The sequence below is a fragment of the Prionailurus bengalensis genome, chromosome C2 (genome assembly GCF_016509475.1).
Source record: "Prionailurus bengalensis isolate Pbe53 chromosome C2, Fcat_Pben_1.1_paternal_pri, whole genome shotgun sequence".
Lineage (NCBI taxonomy): Eukaryota > Metazoa > Chordata > Mammalia > Carnivora > Felidae > Prionailurus > Prionailurus bengalensis.
Genome location: NC_057350.1, coordinates 131,049,309 through 131,070,727, shown reverse-complemented (window position 1 = coordinate 131,070,727; position 21,419 = coordinate 131,049,309). Strand labels below are relative to the sequence as shown.

At 39.5% G+C, this 21,419-nt stretch overlaps 1 protein-coding gene across 1 annotated transcript in view; it reads right to left on the bottom strand.

The window, feature by feature from the left end:
* Positions 1-21,412, bottom strand: part of ACAD11 (acyl-CoA dehydrogenase family member 11) — an 88,112-nt gene extending 66,700 nt beyond the window's left edge. The window contains 6 exon segments of the mRNA XM_043595393.1: positions 8,337-8,501; positions 10,054-10,215; positions 10,819-10,944; positions 13,621-13,659; positions 13,661-13,721; positions 21,074-21,412. Coding sequence (XP_043451328.1) covers positions 8,337-8,501; positions 10,054-10,215; positions 10,819-10,944; positions 13,621-13,659; positions 13,661-13,721; positions 21,074-21,222 — 702 coding nt within the window. The 5' untranslated portion in view covers positions 21,223-21,412.
* Between the last annotated feature and the right edge of the window lie 7 nt (positions 21,413-21,419).

Below are 21,419 nucleotides of genomic sequence, written 5' to 3'. Positions count from 1 at the left end.
TGGGCTCAGCTCACGATCCCAGGGTCATGGCAAGCATGAAGCCTGCTTAAGATTCTCTCTCTCCCTCTGTCCCTCTCCCCACTCGTGTGCTTTCTCTCTCTTTTAAAGAGAGAGAGAGAGAGAGAGAGACAGAGAGAGAGACAGAGAGACAGAGAGACAGGCAGAGGCACCTGGGTGGCTCAGTCGGTTAAGCATGTGACTTCAGCTCATGATCTCACAGTTTTGAGTTCGAGCCCCACTTTGGGCTCTGTGCTGACAGCTCAGAGCTTGGAGCCTGCAGATTCTGTGTTTCCCCCTCTCCTTTGCTTGTGCTCTGTCTCTCAAAAATAAATAAATGTTAAAAAAAAATTAAAGATTAAAAAAGAGAGAGAAATAGAGGGTAAAGAGGGTGTGGTCAAAGACAAGGGGTTTCAATTTCTTTTTTACTTTTAATTTTTTTTTAATCTTTACTTTTGAGAGAGAGAGAGAGAGACAGACAGACAGACAGACAGAGTGTGAGTGGGGGAGGGGCAGAGAGAGAGGGAGACACAGAATCCGAAGCAGGCTCCAGGCTCTGAGCTGTCAGCACAGAGCCCGAAGCGGGGCTCGAACTCATGGACCACGAGATCATGACCTGAGCTGAAGTCAGACGCCCAACAGACTGCGCCACCCGGGCAACCCAAGGGGTTTCAATTTCTATACCAATGAAGTTGACCAATTCCAATAGGGGGGAAAAGCAGTATGATGTAGAAAAAATTATACAACATTGCAAGTCTATAGGCCTGAGTTCAAAACTTGGCTTTACTACCACTGAGCACTTACTAAAGAGTATTTTTAAAATATCTGTAATGTAAAGGGGTTGAAAAAAACCCAAATGCCACATCTTTTCTAGCAATAAAATTAAATTTTATAACTATGCCTCTCCTCAACTATACTAACATTTAAGAGATAACGGAGAAAATTAAGAAGAAAAAGCCATTTAAATACAAGTTTTGTTTGCATATCAAATCTTTTTTCTTCATAAATTAATATATAGAAGGCTTTAAGATAGAGGACTTCAGAAGAAGTTATCTGTTAATGTTATCTGAAATATATCTGACTACTAATTAATGAATACAGATGAAAAGGTTTATCTGGTTTTAGTTAAATATACTTGTTTTTCAAGTTGAAATGCACACAAACTCCCTAAACATTTCTCTGCCAAATAGGTAAGATCTTGTTAAAAAATTAACAAGGGGGCACCTGGGTGGCTCAGGTGGTTGAACATCTGACTCTTGATTTCAGCTCAGGTCATGATCCCAGGGTAGTGGGATTAAGCCCTGTGTTGGGCTCTGCATTGAGTGTGGAGCCTGCTTAGGATACTCTCTACTCCCTCTGCATCTTTCCCCTGCTTGCACTCTTTCTCTCTCTCTCTCTCAAAAAAAAAAAAATTAACAGTATTTTTCAGGAAAACTGGATTTCTTTTAAACATTGCAGTAAGCATGTTGTACTACTGAAATACTCGCTCAAACATGCTTCAAATACTTTACATATAAGTGAATGGAAAATAGGGATTGCAAAACTGAGTAATAAGCTTTGGTTTTGCCATACCCTTTTTAGTAATCCTTTACTGGCTTACCACACACATTCCTAGAAGGTTTATCATTTAGATTTGTTTTTGTCTTCTTTCTTATGTTTTCTGATGACAAAAATAAAACATGCTATTCTTCGGAAAAAACACAAAATGATAAAACCTCAAACCTTACACATTACAGAAAAGTACAACTTATAAGTTTCCTATAATTTGATCCCTTACAACCACTGCTTAAGTTTTAGTACATATTATGAAATACTTACTTTTACCTTACTAGTTTTATGAAGAATAGAGCTTGATAGGCAATTTTAGAAAAGTAAAATAGAGAGATAGAGGAAAAAAAATGGAAAAGAAAAAAGAATTGAAACAAGTTGAGCACAGCTATGCCAGGTACTAGCTACTTGCTCCAAACTGATTATTTCATTTTACCTTCCCAGCAACCCTGAAATTTTGGTATTTCTTTATCCAACTTAAAAGGCACACAAGGTCAATTCCCTGGCTTTGAAATACACTACAGTTGTGTGAGATCCATTTGGGAAATTTGGATGACAGGTATAAAAGACCCCTCTGTACTCATTTTACAACTTCTTGTGAGTCCATAATTATTTTAAAATAAAAAATTAAGCGAGTGGTTCAAATAGTAGCATAGGAAAACCTTGAACTCAACTCTTCCACAAACACCATATCTTCAGCTCCATATAGAACAACTGTCTCTGAAAAAGACCTGAAAACTAGCTGAACAGCTCCACCACAATAAAGGATAAAAAGGCTACATCAAGGGCACCTGGCTGGCTCAGTCAGTGAAGCATGCAACTCTTGATCTTGGGGTTGTGAGTTTGAGCCCCATGTTGGGTGTGGAGATAACTTAAAAATAAAATATTAAAAAAGGGGGAGGTACATCAAGATGGGTAGGAGAGGTAGAGATGTAGTCTCACCAAAACCCCACACTCCAGTGTGGCAACCCATAAGCAGGAGAGATCCCACAAATATGGACTATATCCCTGAGGAGTGTGGGGTTCAAGCCCCATATGAGGTATTCCCATCCTTGGGAACTGCACCAGGGAGATGAGCCTCCAAAATGTCTGGCTTTGAAAACCAAAACACCAGAAGAACCAAAAGGCTCCAGGAAATGGAGACTCCACTCTTAAAGGGCTCATGCACAGACTTACCCATCTTGGATCCCAGCACAAAAGCAGCAGGTTGGAAAGAACTTAGATTATATATGAAAAGATTTACTGGCTAATCTTAAATCATCTGTGGGAGTGGCAGGGGTCTATTCGAACTCTCTCTGGGGATAAAGATGATGGCTGGTGCCATTTTTGCATTCTCTATCTTGCTAGTACTGCTTGCCCTGGCCCTGTGCTACCAAATGGCTCTGCCTCACTGACCTCAGCAAATAGGCTACCCAGCTGGGTGCTCCCTTGAGGCCTCACCCCAGTAAATCCAATGGATGGTACTGTCCTGACCCATCCCTCCCTATGGCCCCACCAAAGCTGGCAGGTGTATGCTGTCCACAGAAGGGATACCTCTTGAGTGCCTGGCTCTGGTGGCCAGGGGGTTTGCATTTCTGGGCCCCATGGTGGCTGAAATGATCAGAGAGACAGTCCTTGGCAGGCTACCACCCTCAGGGGACTGCACAGAGAGCAGATTGAAATACATTCTACCTTCCTGTGACCTCTCCTTTAAGACTGGGAGAGATAGCTGTTGTGCTTAATACATAGAAACAAAGAGAGAATCAAGCAAAATGAGGTAAAGGGAATAGGTCCCAAACAAAAGAACAAAATAAAACTCCAGAAAAAATCTTAATGAAATGAAGATAAATAATTTACCTGATAAAGAGTTCAAAGTAATGGTCATAAAGATGCTTACTGATTTCAGAAGAGTAGATGAACACAGCAAGAGCTTCAACAAAGAGATTGAAAATATAAGGAAGTACCAAACAGAAATTAGAAAGCTGAAGAATGCAGCTACAGAACTGAAAGATACACAAGAGGGGTTCAACAACAGACTAGATGAAGCTGAAGAAAGGATCAGTGACCTAGAAAATGGGGGAGTGAAACTCACCAAAACCTAACAGCAAAAAGAAAAAAATTTAAACAGTGACAAATAGTTTAAGGGACCTATGAAACATCAAGTGGAATGACATTTGTGTTATAGGGGTCCAAGAGAAGAGAGAGAGAGAAAGGAACAGAAAACTTATTTGAAGAAATAATGACTGAAAATCTCCCTAAGTTAGGGAAGGAAACAGAGTTGCAGATGCAGGAGTCCAGGACCAGACAGCTTTACTGGTGAATTCTATCCAACTTTCACTAAGATTTAATATCTATCCTTCTCAAACTCTTCCAAAAAACTGAAGAGAATGGAATGCTTCCAAACTCATTTTATAAGCCAGCATTACCTCGATACCAAAGATAGGCAAGACACCAGAAAAACAGAAAATTACAGGCCAATATCCCCGATGAACATAGATGCAAAGATCTTCAACAAAATATTAGCAAACAATTCAACAATACATTGAAAAGATCATACAACATGACGAAGTGGAATTTATTCCAGGGATGCAAGGATGTTTCAACATGTGCAAATAAATCAATGTTACATACCACATTAAGAAAATGAAGGCTAACAATCATGTGATCATCTAAGTAGATGTGGAAAAAACATTTGACAAAATTCAATATCCATTTATGATAAAAACTCTCAATAAAGCTATTATAGTGAATGTACCTCAACCTAAAAAGGCCCATATATGATAAGCCCACAGCAAACATACTCAATGGTAAAAAGCTGAAAACTTTTCCTCTAACAATCAGGAACAAGACATGAGTGCCCACTCTTGATACTTTCATTCAACATAGTATTGGAAGTCCAGAGCAATTACGTGAGAAAGAGAAATTAAAATGCATCTAAATTGGAAAGGAAGAAGTGAAACTGTCACCATTTGTGGACAATATGATTCTACACATAGAAAATTCTACAAGACTCCACCAAAAAAAAAGTATTACAATAAACAAATTCAGTGAAGTTGCTGGATACATAATCAACATACAACACTGTTGTGTTTTTATGCTGTAACCACAAACTATCAGAAAGAGAAATTAAGAAAACAGTTCCACTTACAACTGCACCAAAAAGAATAAAATACCTAGGACTAAGTTTAACCAAGCAGGTAAAAGATCTGTATAATGAAAACTATACAACACTGATGAAAGAAACTGAAGAACACACAAACAAACGGAAAGATATCCCATGCTCATAGATTGAAGAATATTATTAAAATATCCAAATTATCCAAAGCAATCTATAGATTCAGTGCAATTCCTATCAAAATTCCAGTAGAATTTTCCACAGAAATAGAACAAAGAATCTTAAAATTTGTATGGAAGCACATGAGATCCCATATAGCCAAAGCCACCTTGAGAAAGAATAAAGCTGGAAGCATCATGCTTCCTGATTTCAATTACAATGCTATAATAATCAAAACAGTATTGGCACAAAATAGACATAAAGGTAAATCAAAAAGAATAAAGAGCCCAGGAAAAAACCCCACCCACATATGGACAAAGGAGGCAATAATATACAATGGGGAAAAGACAGTCTCTTTAATAAATGGTATTGGGGAAAATTGGACAGCCACATGCAAAAGAATGAAACTGAACCTCTATCTTTCACCATACATAAATTAAATCAAACTGTATTAAAGACTTGAATATAAGACCAGAAACCACAAAATTCCTGGAAGAAAACATAGGCAGTAGGCTACTTGACGTTGCTCTTGGCAGTATATATATACATATATGTATACATATATGTAACTGATTCCAGGAAAAGGCAACAAATGCAAAAATAAACAAATGGAACTACATCAGACCAAAAACCTCTACACAGCTCTACAAACCTCTACAAACCTCCTTTATTGAAAGGAAACTCAATAAACTAAATAAAATAAAATTGAAAGGAAACTCAATAAAATAAAAAGGCAACCTCCTGAATGAGACATCTGCAAGTCATATATTCATAAGGGGTTAATAGCCAAAATAGATCAAGAACTCATATAATTCAATAACAAAAAACCAATCTGATTAAATGACAGGCAGAAGATCTAAATAGACACTTTTCCAAAGAAGGCATACAGATGGCCAATAGTCACATGAAAAAAATGCTCAACAACACTAATCATCAGGGAAATACAAACCAAAACCACAATGAGATATCATCTCTCACCTGTCGTAATGGCTATTTTCAAAAAGATGGGAAATAGCAAGTGCTAGTGAGGATATGGAGAAAAGGGAACCTTTGTGCATCACTGGTGGGAATGTAGATCGATGCAGCCACTATGAAAAACAGTATGAAATTTCCTCCAAAGAAAAGATGTTCAGCGTCACTCCTTATCAGGGAAATACAAATCAAAACCACACTCAGATATCACCTCACGCCAGTCAGAGTGGCCAAAATGAACAAATCAGGAGACTATAGATGCTGGCGAGGATGTGGAGAAACGGGAACCCTCTTACACTGTTGGTGGGAATGCAAATTGGTGCAGCCACTCTGGAAAACAGTGTGGAGGTTCCTCAAAAAATTAAAAATAGACCTACCCTATGACCCAGCAGTAGCACTGCTAGGAATTTACCCAAGGGATACATCAGCATACGGGCACTTGTACCCCAATGTTTATAGTAGCACTCTCAACAATAGCCAAATTGTGGAAAGAGCCTAAATGTCCATCAACTGATGAATGGATAAAGAAATTGTGGTTTATATACACAATGGAGTACTACCTGGCAATGAGAAAGAATGAAATATGGCCCTTTGTAGCAACGTGGATGGAACTGGAGAGTGTTATGCTAAGTGAAATAAGCCATACAGAGAAAGACGGATACCATATGTGTTCACGCTTATGTGGATCCTGAGAAACTTAACAGGAACCCATGCGGAGGGGAAGGAAAAAAAAAAAAAAAAGAGGTTAGAGTGGGAGAGAGCCAAAGCATAAGAGACTGTTAAAAACTGAGAACAAACTGAGGGCTGATGGGGGGTGGGAGGGAGGGGAGGGTGGGGGATGGGTATTGAGGAGGGCACCTGTTGAGATGAGCACTGGGTGTTGTATGGAAACCAATTTGACAATAAATTTCATATATTAAAAAAAAAAAAGAAGTGGTTTTCTAATAGGAGATTAAAAATTAAAAGGGAGTAACCATTTAGTACTTAGTGTTTTTGCCATTATTTTCAGCGTATTATGATTAATCCTAAATTTAAACATCTTGGTAGATGACACAAAATTCAAGAGATCTAGGTCTGAATTTTTCCTTCCTTGCTTAAGCAATGAGTAGAAAAGTACATGGTTACAGAACCCATAGAAAACCGTGACTTATTCAAAGATAGGCTCTTAAAATATTAGACACTTCTATGGTACAGATCAAATACAGGCCTGATCCTGCTAGGTTTAAAGGTATAAGCTTTAAAATTTTTTGTAGGTTATGGGGCACCTGGGTGGCTCAGTTGGTTAAGAAACCAACTTGGGCTCAGGTCATGATCTCACGGTTCGTAGGTTTGAGCCCCACGTCAGGCTCTGTGCTCACAGCTCAGAGCCTGGAACCTGCTTCGGAATCTGTGTCTCCCTCTCTCTCTGCCCCACCCCCACTCACTCCCTGTCTCCCTTTCTCTTAAATATAAATAAACGTTAAAAATTTTTTTAAAAAATTTTTTCCAAGTTATTAATTAGCATTCTTTAATTTTCCTAATCTATATTTAACAAAGTTATTTCAGAATTCATCAGTGCCATTAACAAAAGTCTACGCATACACATTTATAATTATACACATAATTTTAATATCAAAATTTACTTTCCTATGTTTTCTGTCTTGCTGGTGAATGTGCTCATGTCTTTATGCTATATTTGAATTCTTACTTGATACAGTACTACTTTGAATTATGACAGCAATGTAATTTACAATGCTATTTTTCTCCTGTCCTCTTCCTGTATGGAAAGAACATGAAATCCAGAAGCTTAGCACGTGAATTCAGAGCAGTTCTTACTGCCCTAAAACATCTCAGCATCTGAGAAAATTAATGAACCCAGAAAAAACTCTTTTTAACAAGTAGGATTCAGGAAACTATAAATCTTTCACATTAATGTCAGAATTAATATCTTGTCCAATGGCATACAGGTAACGAGGAGGACTGAGATGGTTTCCTCGCTCCCACCATATTCCTCCAATCCCAGACTTCACAGTCTGTGCTCAATGGAGGGAGGTTATAGTTTTTACTTGTTTGAACCTTTTATAAAGATGACACTGTGTACATTTACACAGAGCAAGGTCATGTTAAGCTCATATAATTCTTTCAAACTGTCAAAAGAGGCGTTTGGAATTCTGTCCTCTCTGAGCTTATAATAGTCACATTAAAAATTCTTCATGAGATAAGAAAAGGGAACTGAAGGTGAACCAAAAGAGCAAGAATATGGGTAAGCTAAATACTTGTTGTAGATGAAAAACTTTTCTGAAGAAAACAGTGACATGAATGTAAGTTCCCAAATCCTCTTTAAGCAGTAAGTCAGATACCCTGAGGATTGCACTTGGCCTTAAAAGTAGGCAGTTACCTATGCCATAAAATCTGTAGGACTCATTCCTGAAAGTTTTGAGTGGTGAAGACAGTACCAAAGAGGAAGAGTGAGGTTGGGTTGGGTTGGTCTCCATTGGAGCCCTGAGGGGAATATTTAGCTAGTACTTGTGTCCCAAGTCAAAAGTGCTAAGACCTAATTAATTTATTATAAATACAGCTTAAATACCTCTGTAGGGTGGAAAACTATGTTATCTAGTTTGTAGTCTCCATGAATCAAATTTTCTTCATTGTCATTATCTGGCAAGTTTTTCATTAGCCAGTGAAATAGCTGGTTCATGGCAAGGATGTCCTGATGAGCTGCAGCTTTATATTGCTCTATCCAGGTTGATACCTAAAGATATATAAATAAGAAAAATTGTAAAGTTGAACATAGAACTTAGGTTCTAAATTTAAACAAAATTCAATCATATCAAATTTGGTTTTATTCCTCAATGCTCCAGACAAATCCCTCTAAGTGACGTTCACATGAACCTAAAACATTTAAATCTCTCTTCCATCTAGTTCCCTTTTACTAACTTAGATTTTTATCAGGAAAAAAAATACTGGCACAGGGATCAAGAAATGTGTGTTCTAGCCTCTATTCTGCAACTATTTTGTGAAAGAATAAAAGAATGTACACAAACACATATATACACAAATAAAAAGGTATAGCAGATTTCTGGAAGGGTCACAAGAAACAAGTAATCTCTGAAAAAGGAAATATGGGGGCTGGGAGAAGAAGGGAGATTTTTACTTTTCATTTTAATACTTTTTCTTATTACCTACAGAATCTTCTAAATATATTTCAGGTATAAGGAGTGCAAAGACTTTTTATTGTTCTTAGAATCAAATACAAACAAATCAAATTATACTCAAAGTCCTCCATCAATTGAAACCATATTATTCATCAGCTCATAGTTCTCTCCCCATTGCCCAAGGTATCTCTGGTCAACTTAGTGCAGTAAAGACCTTCATCTGTGGAATCATACAGACTCAAGTATAAATTATGCCTAAGCCACTTATTCACGTATTATTTGATACGCAGTAGCCTTAGATTCCTCATGTGCAAAATGAGGGTAATAATACCTATGTCTTAGGGTTATTACGAAGATTTTAAAAGAGTAGGTCAGCAACCTACCTACCATGGGGCCTGGCATAGTGTGAGTACTCTCTAAATCTTACTCCCTTCTCTCTTCCCTTAGCCCCCCTCAAAAAGACAGACAGACAGACAGACATAGGCAAATAGTCCCATACATATCTGATCTTGCTGTCTCTTTGGTTTGAAATGCTCACCATCTCTTCCCTATCACTCTAGATTTTCTCTTTACTTAAATACACAGTGCAAGACAGATCTCTCCCACAAAGCTTTCCCCACCCAAGTAAGGGCACACTGATATGCACCCTCTAAATAGAACAGCTCTCATGATGGGTACCAAACAGTTTACTACTAGATTATATACTCCTTTATTCTATTTTCAAGTTTCACATAAATGAGATTCATGTATAGGTCTCTCAAAAAAAACGTTCCTTTAGGGGAAGAACTTATTTCTATTTTCTTGATATATAACAGTGTACTCAGGAAGTATTAAACACACACAATCATGCTTAATAAATGTTAACTTCAAAAGGAAAACTGTATAGAAAACATATTGATAAATTAAGTGAAGAGGCAGAAAAGCTTTAAATTTGCATCCACGTACATGTTGTTAGTTACAGAAGCTTAGGCTGAACAAACCTGATCTAAAAATATAAAATTATTTTCTGCTAACAAAAAGCCAATAGAAAGGTTGATATTAAAAGTTATACCCAAGTTTCGGGAAAGTATAATGGGTTTTTATTTTGACTAATCAAGGATATTATTTCCAAGAACTTGAGAAAAGGAGCTCTTCATGTGGACGCATTACCTGTCTTTTGCAGTACCCAGCACCTCTACCATATCCTTCCAGCTGCAACGACTGTACATTCAAGGAATGTAACCGAGCCAAGGTTTCTATCATGGCCACATATATGGCTGAGCGTTCTGCTGGGCTAACTCCAGGAATTGTAAAATCACGAAAGATTCGACCCTATAGAAACAATTACAATAGATAATTTAAAACAAAATACATTTTTTCACTCCAATTACTTGCAGTGTCATAATCCCCCATTGTCCACAAAAATCAGGATAACAGTTTTCCAACAAAAACAATTCTTTGTAGAATATGCTAGAAAAACATTCACTTAGGAAACATGTTTAATAGATTATGTATGCCAAAGGGAATATACAACGATATTCCAAAATGAACTTAATGGACAAAAATACTCTCAAGTTACAGTTTACAAAATAATTTTTTTTAAACACTTTGAATTTATTGTTCTTAAGGGATTGATATTCTCTATGGAGTAGTATTTTTCTGTCCACCATCTGGAGGGTTTGGTTATTGCCACTACATATAGCTCTTTATTGCCATCTAGAGGAAAATTTGAGAATAAGTCAACACCTGCTAATTACTAAATTTGTTCCTAGTCTATTTCATCCCTCCTACACTGCCTGTGCTCAAATTCAAATGAAAGTTTAAGCCCTTGCAAAGCAAATTACCTAAAATGTTAACTAATAAACTATTATTTATTAACATCTAATTTTCACGATTAAAAATAAAAGCAACAATAAAGATTAAGTGTTAATTTACCTGCACATGTTCCATCATGTAAAATTCTGTTCCAATGATAGAAGCATCACTGCAGTACAATAAAGGCTTGGGAACGGGGAATCCAATTGAAAACAAAGCTTTCTGGACTTTAAATTCTCTATCAATCTAAATAGGATGATGGATTATTAAAAATCAGAAACACAGAAATTTAAGTTAAAAAAATTTTTTTTGATGCTTATTTTTGAGAGAGAAAGACAGAGTATGAGCAGGGGAGGGGCTGAGAGAGATAGAGAGGGAGACACAGAATCCAAAGTAGGCTCCAGGCTCTGAGCTGTCAGCACAGAGCCTAATGTGGGGCTTAAACCCACGAACTGCAAGATCATGACCTGAGCTGAAGTCAGAGGTTCAACTGACTGAGCCACCCAGGTGCCCCAATTTAAGTTTTAGTTAATTTTTTTTTAAGTAATCTTTACACCCAGTGTGGGGCTTGAACTCCTGACCCTAAGATAAAGAGTCATGTGCTCTTCCAACTGAGCCAGGCAGGTACCCTAGAAACACAGAAATTTAATAACGATTTGTGACCTTACATTAATGCTAGAAATCAATTTTATTTAAAAATTTTTTAAATATTAGGCTGCCTGGGTGGCTCAGTCAGTGCCTTCGTCAGTTTGGGTCATGATCTCACATTTCGTGGATTTAAGCCCTGCATTGGGCTCTGCTGACAGCTCAGAGCCTGGAGCTTGCTTCAGATTCTGTGTCTCCCTTTCTCTCTGCCCCTCTCCTGTTTGCACTATGTCTGTATGTCTGTCTGTCTGTCTGTCTCTCTCTCTCTCTCAAAAATAAATATGTAAAAAAATTTTTTTTAATTTTTAATGTTTATTATTTATTTTTGAGAGGGACAGAGAGAGAGAGAGACAGACAGACAGACAGAGAGAGAAACAGACAGAGTACGAGTAGGGGAGAGGCAGAGAGAGAGGGAGACATAGAATCCGAAGCAGGCTCCAGGCTCTGAGCTGTTAGCCCAGAGCCTGACATGGGGCTTGAACTTACAGACCGTGAAATCATGACCTGAGCCAAAGTCGGATGCTTAACCAACTGAGCCACCCAGGCACCCCTACAAATCAATTTTAAAACAGTATCAACAAATGACCTGGGGGGTAATATTTTCCTTAAAAGTAGTCATGTAGTCATAGCAATTATTACAATTATAAATTAGGCCAGCACTAAAAAAAAAAAAAAAAAAAGAAAGAAAGAAAGAAATTTAATTAGGCTAAAGGATAGCACATGAATGGGGCTTCATCCTGGCTCTGCTTATATGAAGGCAACAGTTCCTGACCACAATATTTCACAAATTTCATAATATTTCACAAAGAGATGTTCTCAGCAATTCACGGCTCACTGGCTCGCTCTCGTTTACTCTTTCTCTCTTTTTCTGTCTCTCAAGGGGGCTCAGGCAAGTCTCTATTCTAAGGCTCTGAGCACAGTCAGCTACATGGTGCTGGGGGAGGCCAGTGAGTGTTGGTAGAAGGGAAAAGCACTAGCTTTTCTGGAGATCTAAAGAGGTATTTGTTTCTAAAGCAGAGGATGGGAATCCTTCCTGGTATCCAAGGCTGCCATGGAGTTCAAGATAACCATGGGGAAAGGAGACAAAGACACGTAAGCTAACACTGAAACAGGAACCCAAATATGATAAAAGGGTCTCCTCAACCAGGACAGATATATGAGCCTATCACTCAGGACCTCAGGACATGGCTCACAGCAGAGCTGTGATGCTGACTCATCTGGCCCCAGACTCAGTGGTGACTGATGACTTCTAAGGAGGAGAAACCACGCAGCTCACTTTGACAGCTGTAATAAAGCAGCAGTTGATAAAGATTAACTAGAGCAGGGACATGATTAAACAATGACCAAGGTGAGAGAAGCCAGCAGAGCCATAGGCTGTGACAGAAGTGTTTGTAAGCACCCTGGTGCTGGAATGATGACCTGAGCTGAAGTCCAATGCTTAGCCAACTGAACCACCCAGGTACCCCTCCTCAAGTCCTTTTTAAAAACAAAAAGGGATACAATTCAAGTGAAATTTTCATCTGATAAATATAATACATTATTATTTAATAACATGAGATGACTTTTAAAGCAATTTAGGGGCGCCTGGGTAACTTGTTGGGTTAAATGTCAGACTTCGCCTCAGGTCACGATCTCACAGTTCATGAGTTTGAAGCCCACACTGGGCTCTGTGCTGACAGCTTGGGCCTTGCTTTGGATTCTCTTTTTCCCTCTCTCTCTGCCCTTCCCCCGCTTGTGAGTACTTTCTCTCAAAAATAAACATTTTAAAAAATAAAAAAAGCAATTTAAAATGTTTTTTTGTATGTGTGCATAAAAAGCATTTATTTGTCAACAAAGAATTCTTGCATTTGTAGAGGTGCCTGCATGGCTCAGTTGGTTGAGTGTCCAACCCCTGATTTCGGCTTAGGTCATGATCCCAGGGTCACGGGATCAAACCCGGTGTTGGACTCCACACCAAGTGTGGAGCCTGCTTGGGATTCTCTCTTTCTCTCTCTCCCTCTCTCTCTCTCTCCCTCTCTCCCCCGATTCCCGCTCCTCTCCCCTGCTCATGTACTCTAAAAAAAAGGGGGGGTTCCTGGGTGGCAGTTGAATGTCTGATTCTTGATTTTGGCTCAGGTCATGATCGCACATTTCATGAGTTTGAGCCCTGAGTTGGTTCCATGCCATCAGCAAGGAACCTGCTTGGGATTCTCTCTCTCCCTCTCCCTCTGCCTCTCCCCTGCTCTCTTTCTAAAATAAGTAAACTTAAAAAAGAATTATTGCATTTGTACACCATACCTTATGTGCTTTAGGAAGAAGTGATCCAGATGGTTTTTTTTCTGAGTACATATGCTTGATAGCCCTTCTGGAGATAAAAGGTTGGATTGGACTGTCCTGATCTGGGTAAGAGTAGAGAAAAGGCCTATTACAAAGATATATTTTCCTTCCCCAAATGCTACCAAGATGTCAAAAGAAGCACAAAATGAAAATAAATAAATTTCAGTGCTGGGAAATCAACAGAGGTGCTACCAGCAGCTCAAAACACTAGTTTTTGGATGATATAAAGCAGATGATAACACAGTGGCAGCTGGAAAATCTGTAATCCACATAGGTAGAAGAGAGGACCTCACTCCCTGCCTGTAAATCATGAATTTTATCAGTAGTACCCCTAGAATAATGCCTAGATCTAAGTAAATGAAGGCTGGGAAAAGAGATTGTATGTGATCAGTCAGAAAATTAATTAAAGGATGCTGGAATAGGTGGGTAAGTGGCCCCTCATCTGCTGTTACAGATATAACCCCCAGATGCTTCACCAAGGCTAGCACCTAAGTATAGCTCTCCACAATGGGAATTCTGGTAAGAGAGAGGTGTCTGGACCAGGGTGAACATCTGGGCCAGGGAGATACAACAGTGCCCCAAGGAACGCATAGATACCAGGGCATTGGCTTTCCCTGCAAGGAGAGCAAAAATTCTCACATGGACTAAAAATATCCTCCAGATATCAAAACTATTCAATTTACACCTTCATTCACAATATAGCAGCTTTTGAAGATTCCAAAAGCATGAAAGAGAGGCCTTAAATAATTAAAAGAATCAGTCTCTGAGGTAACAGGTAATAGGAAGTGAAAAAAAAATCTTTGAAGTTTCTCCCTAGGCCTTTAGCTTCTATCTGCAAAGGACAAAACTAGTCCAGATTGAATGCAGTAGCAGCTCCATTGTCTACATCTTTCTTCTACAAGCCAGACCCATCCTTCCCAGGAATCATATCTAAGAACACTGATTTTGGCACCATCTAAACCTGTGTGGGTGCCTTTTAACATGGAAAAATAGAGATCATTGCCAGTGGTCAAGAATGGGATCACCTCAAGCTATGTTGAGTATTGGGACATGGGAAAATTTATTTGTGATGCTACAAAGAGTCAAGTTGCAATGAAACTTACAACATTTTTTTTTAATGTCAAAAGTCTGATTGATGCATTTTTTGATGATGCAATCATATATGAAGTACCAGCCTTTCAAGATAGTAAATGACGTAAGTGAAATATAAAGAAAAAACAAAAAGCTTTTTATTGAAGATAGAGTTACCATATGACCCAGCAATTCCACTCCTAGGTATAGATCTAAGGGAACCAAAAACACATTTGTATAAAACCTTGTCCGTGAATGTTCATAGCAGCACTATTCACAACAGCCCCAAAATGGAAATAACCCAAATGTCCATTAATAGACAGATGTATAAACAAAATGTAACACAGCCATATAATGGACTGTTAGCCATAGAAGGAATAAAGTTCTGATACATGCTGCAACAAGAATGGGCTTTGAAAACATGACGCTAAGTGAAAAAAAGCCAGTTACAAAAGACCATGTATTGTATGATTCCACTTCTTTGAAATGTCCAGAGTATGTAAATCCATAGGGACAGAAAGTGGATTAGTGGCTGCTAAGGGATGGGAGGAGGGCAGAATTGGTAGGTAAGGATTTCTTTCTAGGTTGATGGAAATGTTCTGGAAATAGAGGTGCTGGTGACAAAACATTGTGAATATACTAAAACCCACTAAGTTGTATATTTAAAAATAGTTCAAATTTTAAATGTTATGTAAGATAAATTTTGTCTCAAAAAAATCCCAGTGACACTATACTTCAACAGAAAAATAAATTAAAAAATACATATTTCTGTTAAAATCTCACCAAATTAAAATCTTCTCCTCTGTGTACATATATACCATGGTTCCTAAAAAGAACCCCCAAAAATGCAGAAGCCCACCTTGGGAAGATCATCACCAACACTGTGCACATAGTAATGGCTAAGTTTAATCACTCTAAACATCAGGTTGCCATATAATCCAGAAACCACTGATGGTACCAATATGATAAGAATCATCAATAAGCCAATAGCCATAGCTATTGTTTAGGAGTTGGACAAGATATTTGGTGCTGAAAGAAATGTGTTGCTATAAGCAAAGAGGTGGTATTTTTGATTTGCCAAATCTTAGTTAACAAAGATGGAATCTTCGTATTTAAGTATGCAGTTAGGGAAATTCACTCGGCTGGAGAAGACTTTGATTAGACAATCAGTCTCACAAAACCTAATTGACTACCCTCTGCACTAGTTCACTTGGAAACATACAAAGTCAGGGGTGTCTGGGTGGCTGTCAGTTAAGTGGCTGACTCTTGATATTAGCTCAGGTCATGATCACATGGTTTGTGAGCTTGAGCCCTGCATAAGGGCTCAATGCTGACGGCACAGAGCTTGCTTGGGATTCTCTCTCCCTCTCTCTCTGTCCCTCTTTCCCCCTCAAAATAAATAAATAAACTTAAAAAAAAGAAGAAGAAGAGGAAGCATATGAAGTCAGGAAATACAGTTTTGCAGCAGGGCAACATCAGATGAACTTCTACAGCAGGGACATCACAGTAATCCATGCAGCATTCTAGGATCTACTCTGTGACCCCTGTGTCCCTTTGGTGATGGCTCAGGTTCTAAGAAATGGGACCACATAGGTTCCACCCTGGCTTAGAAGCCTCATGTTCCACAGGAGCTATTGTCTCTAGTAACATTCTTCTGGACACAGCTCCCAGCTTCCTGGCAAGGGACATGAGCAGGTACAAGAACTTGCTACACTTAGGGAAGCCCAAAGTACCCCACCAGATACTTAGAGTTCATTTCCAGGACTTCTAGTTTAGATTACAGTTTATCAATTACATATTATTTTTACCGGAAGTAATGTTGCCTAGAAACACAGCTGACATGCCACCTTTAAGGAGTTACTAGAGTAACAAAGCTAGAAAGTTAACTTAATTTGTCCGTAGAGAAGGAGAAAAGGTTCTTTAAGCCTTTCTTCACATCTTGCTAGATAAGTCTCAGGCCCACAAGGTCATCCTACTGGGTGGTTTCAGCTGCATCTCCAAGCTTCAGAAACTTAGAAATATCTATAGGAATTTTCTTTTGAAAGCAAGAAATTAGAAAAAAGCATCAGTCCTGACAAGGGTGTTACTTATGTTTGCAGCTATGTAGGCAGCCATCTTGTCTCTTGTCCAGGGATGAATCTGAAACTATTCAAAATTCACTGCTCTTTGATATCATTCCATCTCCTTTGGTATTGAAACCACTGGTGGAGTAATGACTGTTCTGATTACGTGCAATACCACAGATCATACCAAATGGACTTTGACCTTCACTATCTACTCTGACAATCAGTTTAGTGTGTTCATTCAGATTCATGAAATTGAGCAATGATACAGGATAACAAGTAGTTTGGAAAATTCGAACTAATAAACATCCCTCCTGCACACTTTAGAGTTGTACAATTGAACTTTTTTTTCATTAATTTTTTAAATGATTATTTTTGAGAAAGACACAGCATGAGCAGGGGAGGGGCAGAGAGAGAGGGCGACACAGACTCTGAAGCAGGCTCCAGGCTCTGAGCTGTCAGCACAGAGCCCAATGCGGGGCTCAAACCCACAAGCCATGAGATCATGACCTGAGCTGAAGTCAGACATTCAAATCAACTAAGCCACCCAGGTGCCCCTAAAGTAACTATTGATGTTGATGCTAACAGCATTTTAAATGTATTTGCTCTAGACAAGAGATCAAGAAAATTAAAGATTAAAAGACCACTGTCATGGTGTTCGGGCATGGAAAACATTGAGTATCCAGTACAAGAGGCTTAGAAGTACAAAGCTAGAGATTAGAAGCAGAGAGCCAAAATATCCCCTAAGGACATGCTCTGATCCTATATTTTCAACAGTAAGGCCATGGTGGAAGATGAGACACTTCAAAGCAGAATCAAAGATGAAGTCAAACAGAAGATGCCTGTTGTGGAACCATGAATGCAGAAATAGACCAAGCTGACCAAAACAACATAACACATTCCATAGAGTTATGAAGTCTGAAAGATCCTAATTTGTAGAGAGATCAGTGACAGTTTTTAAAAATCATATTTGAGCTATTACTAGACATTTTGAATACTTGAATACACACAGGGGAAGAGAATACAGGTTCATTCTATTCATATGAGAAATAAATGGAAAGTGCTATTCATTTTAGAGAACACAGTTTCTTTGTTTTTTTGTTTGTTTGTTTGTTTGTTTTTGAGAGAGAGAGAGGGTGGGAGAGGAAGAAAGAGAATCTTAAGCAGGCTCCATGCCCAGCATGGAAAAATGACATGGGGCTTGATCTCACAACAATGAGATCATGACCTGAGCCAAAATCAAGAGTTGGACACTTAACTAGCTGAGCCATCCAGGCACCCTGAACAAAGTTATTTTTAAATTGGCATCATTTGTTGGGGGGGGGGGGTTGGAGCCCAGAGCACTTAGTATAAGACTGTCCCTTTGAAGTCCCAAACACTTCACTTTTCTTATTTCCCATCACTTATATCACTACTGTCATGAACCCCCCAGGATTGGTCTCATCATGTTTTGTTTTTTTGTTTTTAAGTAAGCTCTATGCCCAATGTGGGGTTTTAACCCACCATTATGAGATCAACAGTCTCATGCTCTACTGACTGAGCTAGGCAGATGCCCCTTATGCTCTTTATCCTTGTTTAGGTCATCAACAAAAGTCCCAGATTCCCATATCACCACTTACCTACTATACTCTAATTCCCATAAGGCTCTGCACAGGCCCTGTTTTGTCTTCTTCTCCCACCCTCCCCTCCCCCAACTCTTGATATCTTTTCTCTGTGCCCCTGGAACTGTCTTTCAGCATAATCACAAACAGCTTCACTCTCTGAATGGACACTTCACCTTCTTGCTGTGACTAAAGCTTGAATGTTCCATGAGGCCCCTGTTTCCTTTGCAGGCTTATTACACAGTAGATTCCACCCCCCTCCCCCACATCACCTATCCTGTAGGCCTGGAGATGGAGTCTACGTCCCTCTTGATACTCATCGCCACTTGCAAACTTTTTGCCCTCCCTCCTGCCTAAACCCTTCAATCCAGCTTTGAATCTCATGTTATGAGACTACTGCACTCTACCCTTTCTTGTTGCAACCAACTGCTCTTAAATCACTCCCCCTCATTGCCTATTGATTCACTATTGCTCTTATTTACACTACTCCTATCTTCATTAATAATTTCAAAATCTACTCAGATGTTCATTCTAACACTCAGGACTGTGTCAGTTCCTTGAATTCTTCTACTCCGGTGATATTTTCCTTTATACTACTTCAGTCACCTACTCTAGGAGACACACCTTACACACCAATTCAAGCACTGCATAATCCATCCTCGTTAAGCATTTCTATCTCTGACCATTATCTTTTCACTCACTCCTGCTGGTTGGTACCTTGATTCCAACAATCCTTCAATCCTGGGAACTACCATTCATTGATCATACTATCTTTTAGCATCCTTCAGCTTCCTCTTCCCCCACATCCTTCCTTCACTCGTTTAAATTTGATGGTCAATTACATAACCACCCTCTTGAATGCATCTTTAATATACTTATTAAACCCCTCTCCAGATTATTTGCTTGGCTTCCCCCATTCTGGTTTTCTCCCCCTTAATGTTTATTTATTTTGAGAGGGAGCGTAAATGCACAGGGTGGGTGGGGAGAAGGAGGGGCAGAGAGAGAGGAGAGATAAAATCCCAAGCAAATTCCTGCTAAGCGTGAAACATGAAACCGGTGGGGCTGGTTCTCAGGAAGATCACTGACCTGAGCCAAAATCAAAAGTCAGTTGCATAACCAACTGAGCCACCCAGGCAACTGCCACCCCCATACTCCACCCATTCTAGTTTAAGTCCAACTCTTTGCCTACACTCATATAGCTGAACCCAGCTGGAGAAAGAAACATGGTCAGTATCACATGCTGTGGGAGATGCAGGAGAGAAGTATCAAAGGAAAAGACTTCAAAAGGGAAGGGCTGGAGAAGGTATAAGGCCTTAGCATGTGTACACAGCTGAACACAGCTGGCTGTGCTATGGCTTGTAAGGATTGCCTAGAGCCATTAACGTTGTCCAGGGTCAGGTCCTCCTTCACACCTGACCCTTCCTAGTGTTATAGAAACCAATTAAGTTCAAATTCAACCTTGAAAAGCTAAACCATTAGATTGATGAACACACTTGCTTAGCTGACTTTATGCACATAGTCTTCCGCAATTATCCTAATAAAAAGAAGCTTCATTCTGGAGTCAGGGCCTCATTCCGACTCGAGTATGAGGATCTTCACTTAACTGCACTTTGCGGACTCATCTTTTGCGACTCCGGCCATACTCCCTGCAACAATATGCAATATCATATGCCTCTGGCACTTATCACTGGCATTTGTATTCCATGACTTAGTGATTTATGTGAAAATAAAAATAGTGGTAAAGGAGATGGATCAGAGAGTTTTGTGGTATAGAATTAAAAGGTACATCCCAATAGATACTGGAGGTTGAAGTAGGTGTAATAAAAAACAGCTTAGGTTCCCAGCCTAGAAGCCTTGTGTTGTAAACAGTGTTTAAGACCTTTCACCTACTATTATGCAATTTAATTATTAAAAGGAGCAAGTACTTATTGCAGATCAGGAAACTAATTCTCAGGGAGTTTATATAGCATTTAAATTCCCAGTCATTAAGTGGCAGATAGAATTTCCTGGAAGCCAGCACTGTTTCTATAGTTCTGCCTTTATCACAATACTACTTTTAGAATAAATTTTTTAAAAATTTGTTTATTATAAAACAGACCAGAGCCAGATTCATGGTGGAGAACAGTATTGTCAGGAGCGTCATCCAGTTCCATTCCCTCACTTCAAAAAGAACTAAAGCCCAAAGTAGTGCTGTGATTTGCTAAGTGGAAGATCTAGGATTAGAATTCAGGCCCACCAGCTGGTGCCATTAACTCAACCTTCGAGAACATTGCCAATTACAACGGAATTGCACCTGCTTCTCAGAAAAAAAAAAAAAAAAGATCTAACGGTCACATAACAGAAGTTGAGAGAAAACCTCTTTATATTATCCCACAAAGCTTCCAACCTTAATTGCCTCAGTGAATCTTCCAGGTACAGGATTGCATCCTTCAACAAAGATTCCTTCTCATAGCTGGACTCATGAATGTTGTGGTGCTTCCATTATTGTCCTCGAATTGGAAATACCCAGGATGAAATGCAGGGGACCACTGACGGCAGCCCCCACCTACAGAGCGAGTCAGTGCAGGAAAAGAAGCGGGGACGGGGGGGGGGGGAAATTGCGAACCCACCGTGGGCCAAAGAAAGAAAAGCACACTGTACAGATTTGTTTCCGTTGGAGGAGAAGGCCGGCGTCGATACCTGTATTGAGCAACGGTCAGGTGGGCCTCTGGCTCGGCCCCAAAGCCAGGCAAGTGCTGGTTTAGATAGGCCTCCAGGGACCCGGTGTCGAACTTGTGCTGGGGCAGCACTTCGGTGGTCTCGGGCTCGAGGGAGTCACCGCCCTCCATGACTGCCTCTGCCGGCCGCCTAGATGCAGAATCCACAGGCCTTCTGCGCTGAGACCTCTGGCCTGAGGAATGCTACTCCACGGCTTGGGGGCGAGGTCCCAACGCGAAGGGGCGGGAGTGGCCCCGCCTCTCCTGCCAATCACACACATCCCTGGGCACCGTGGTTGAACAACATCATTCAGGCTCTAGTCGGGTTG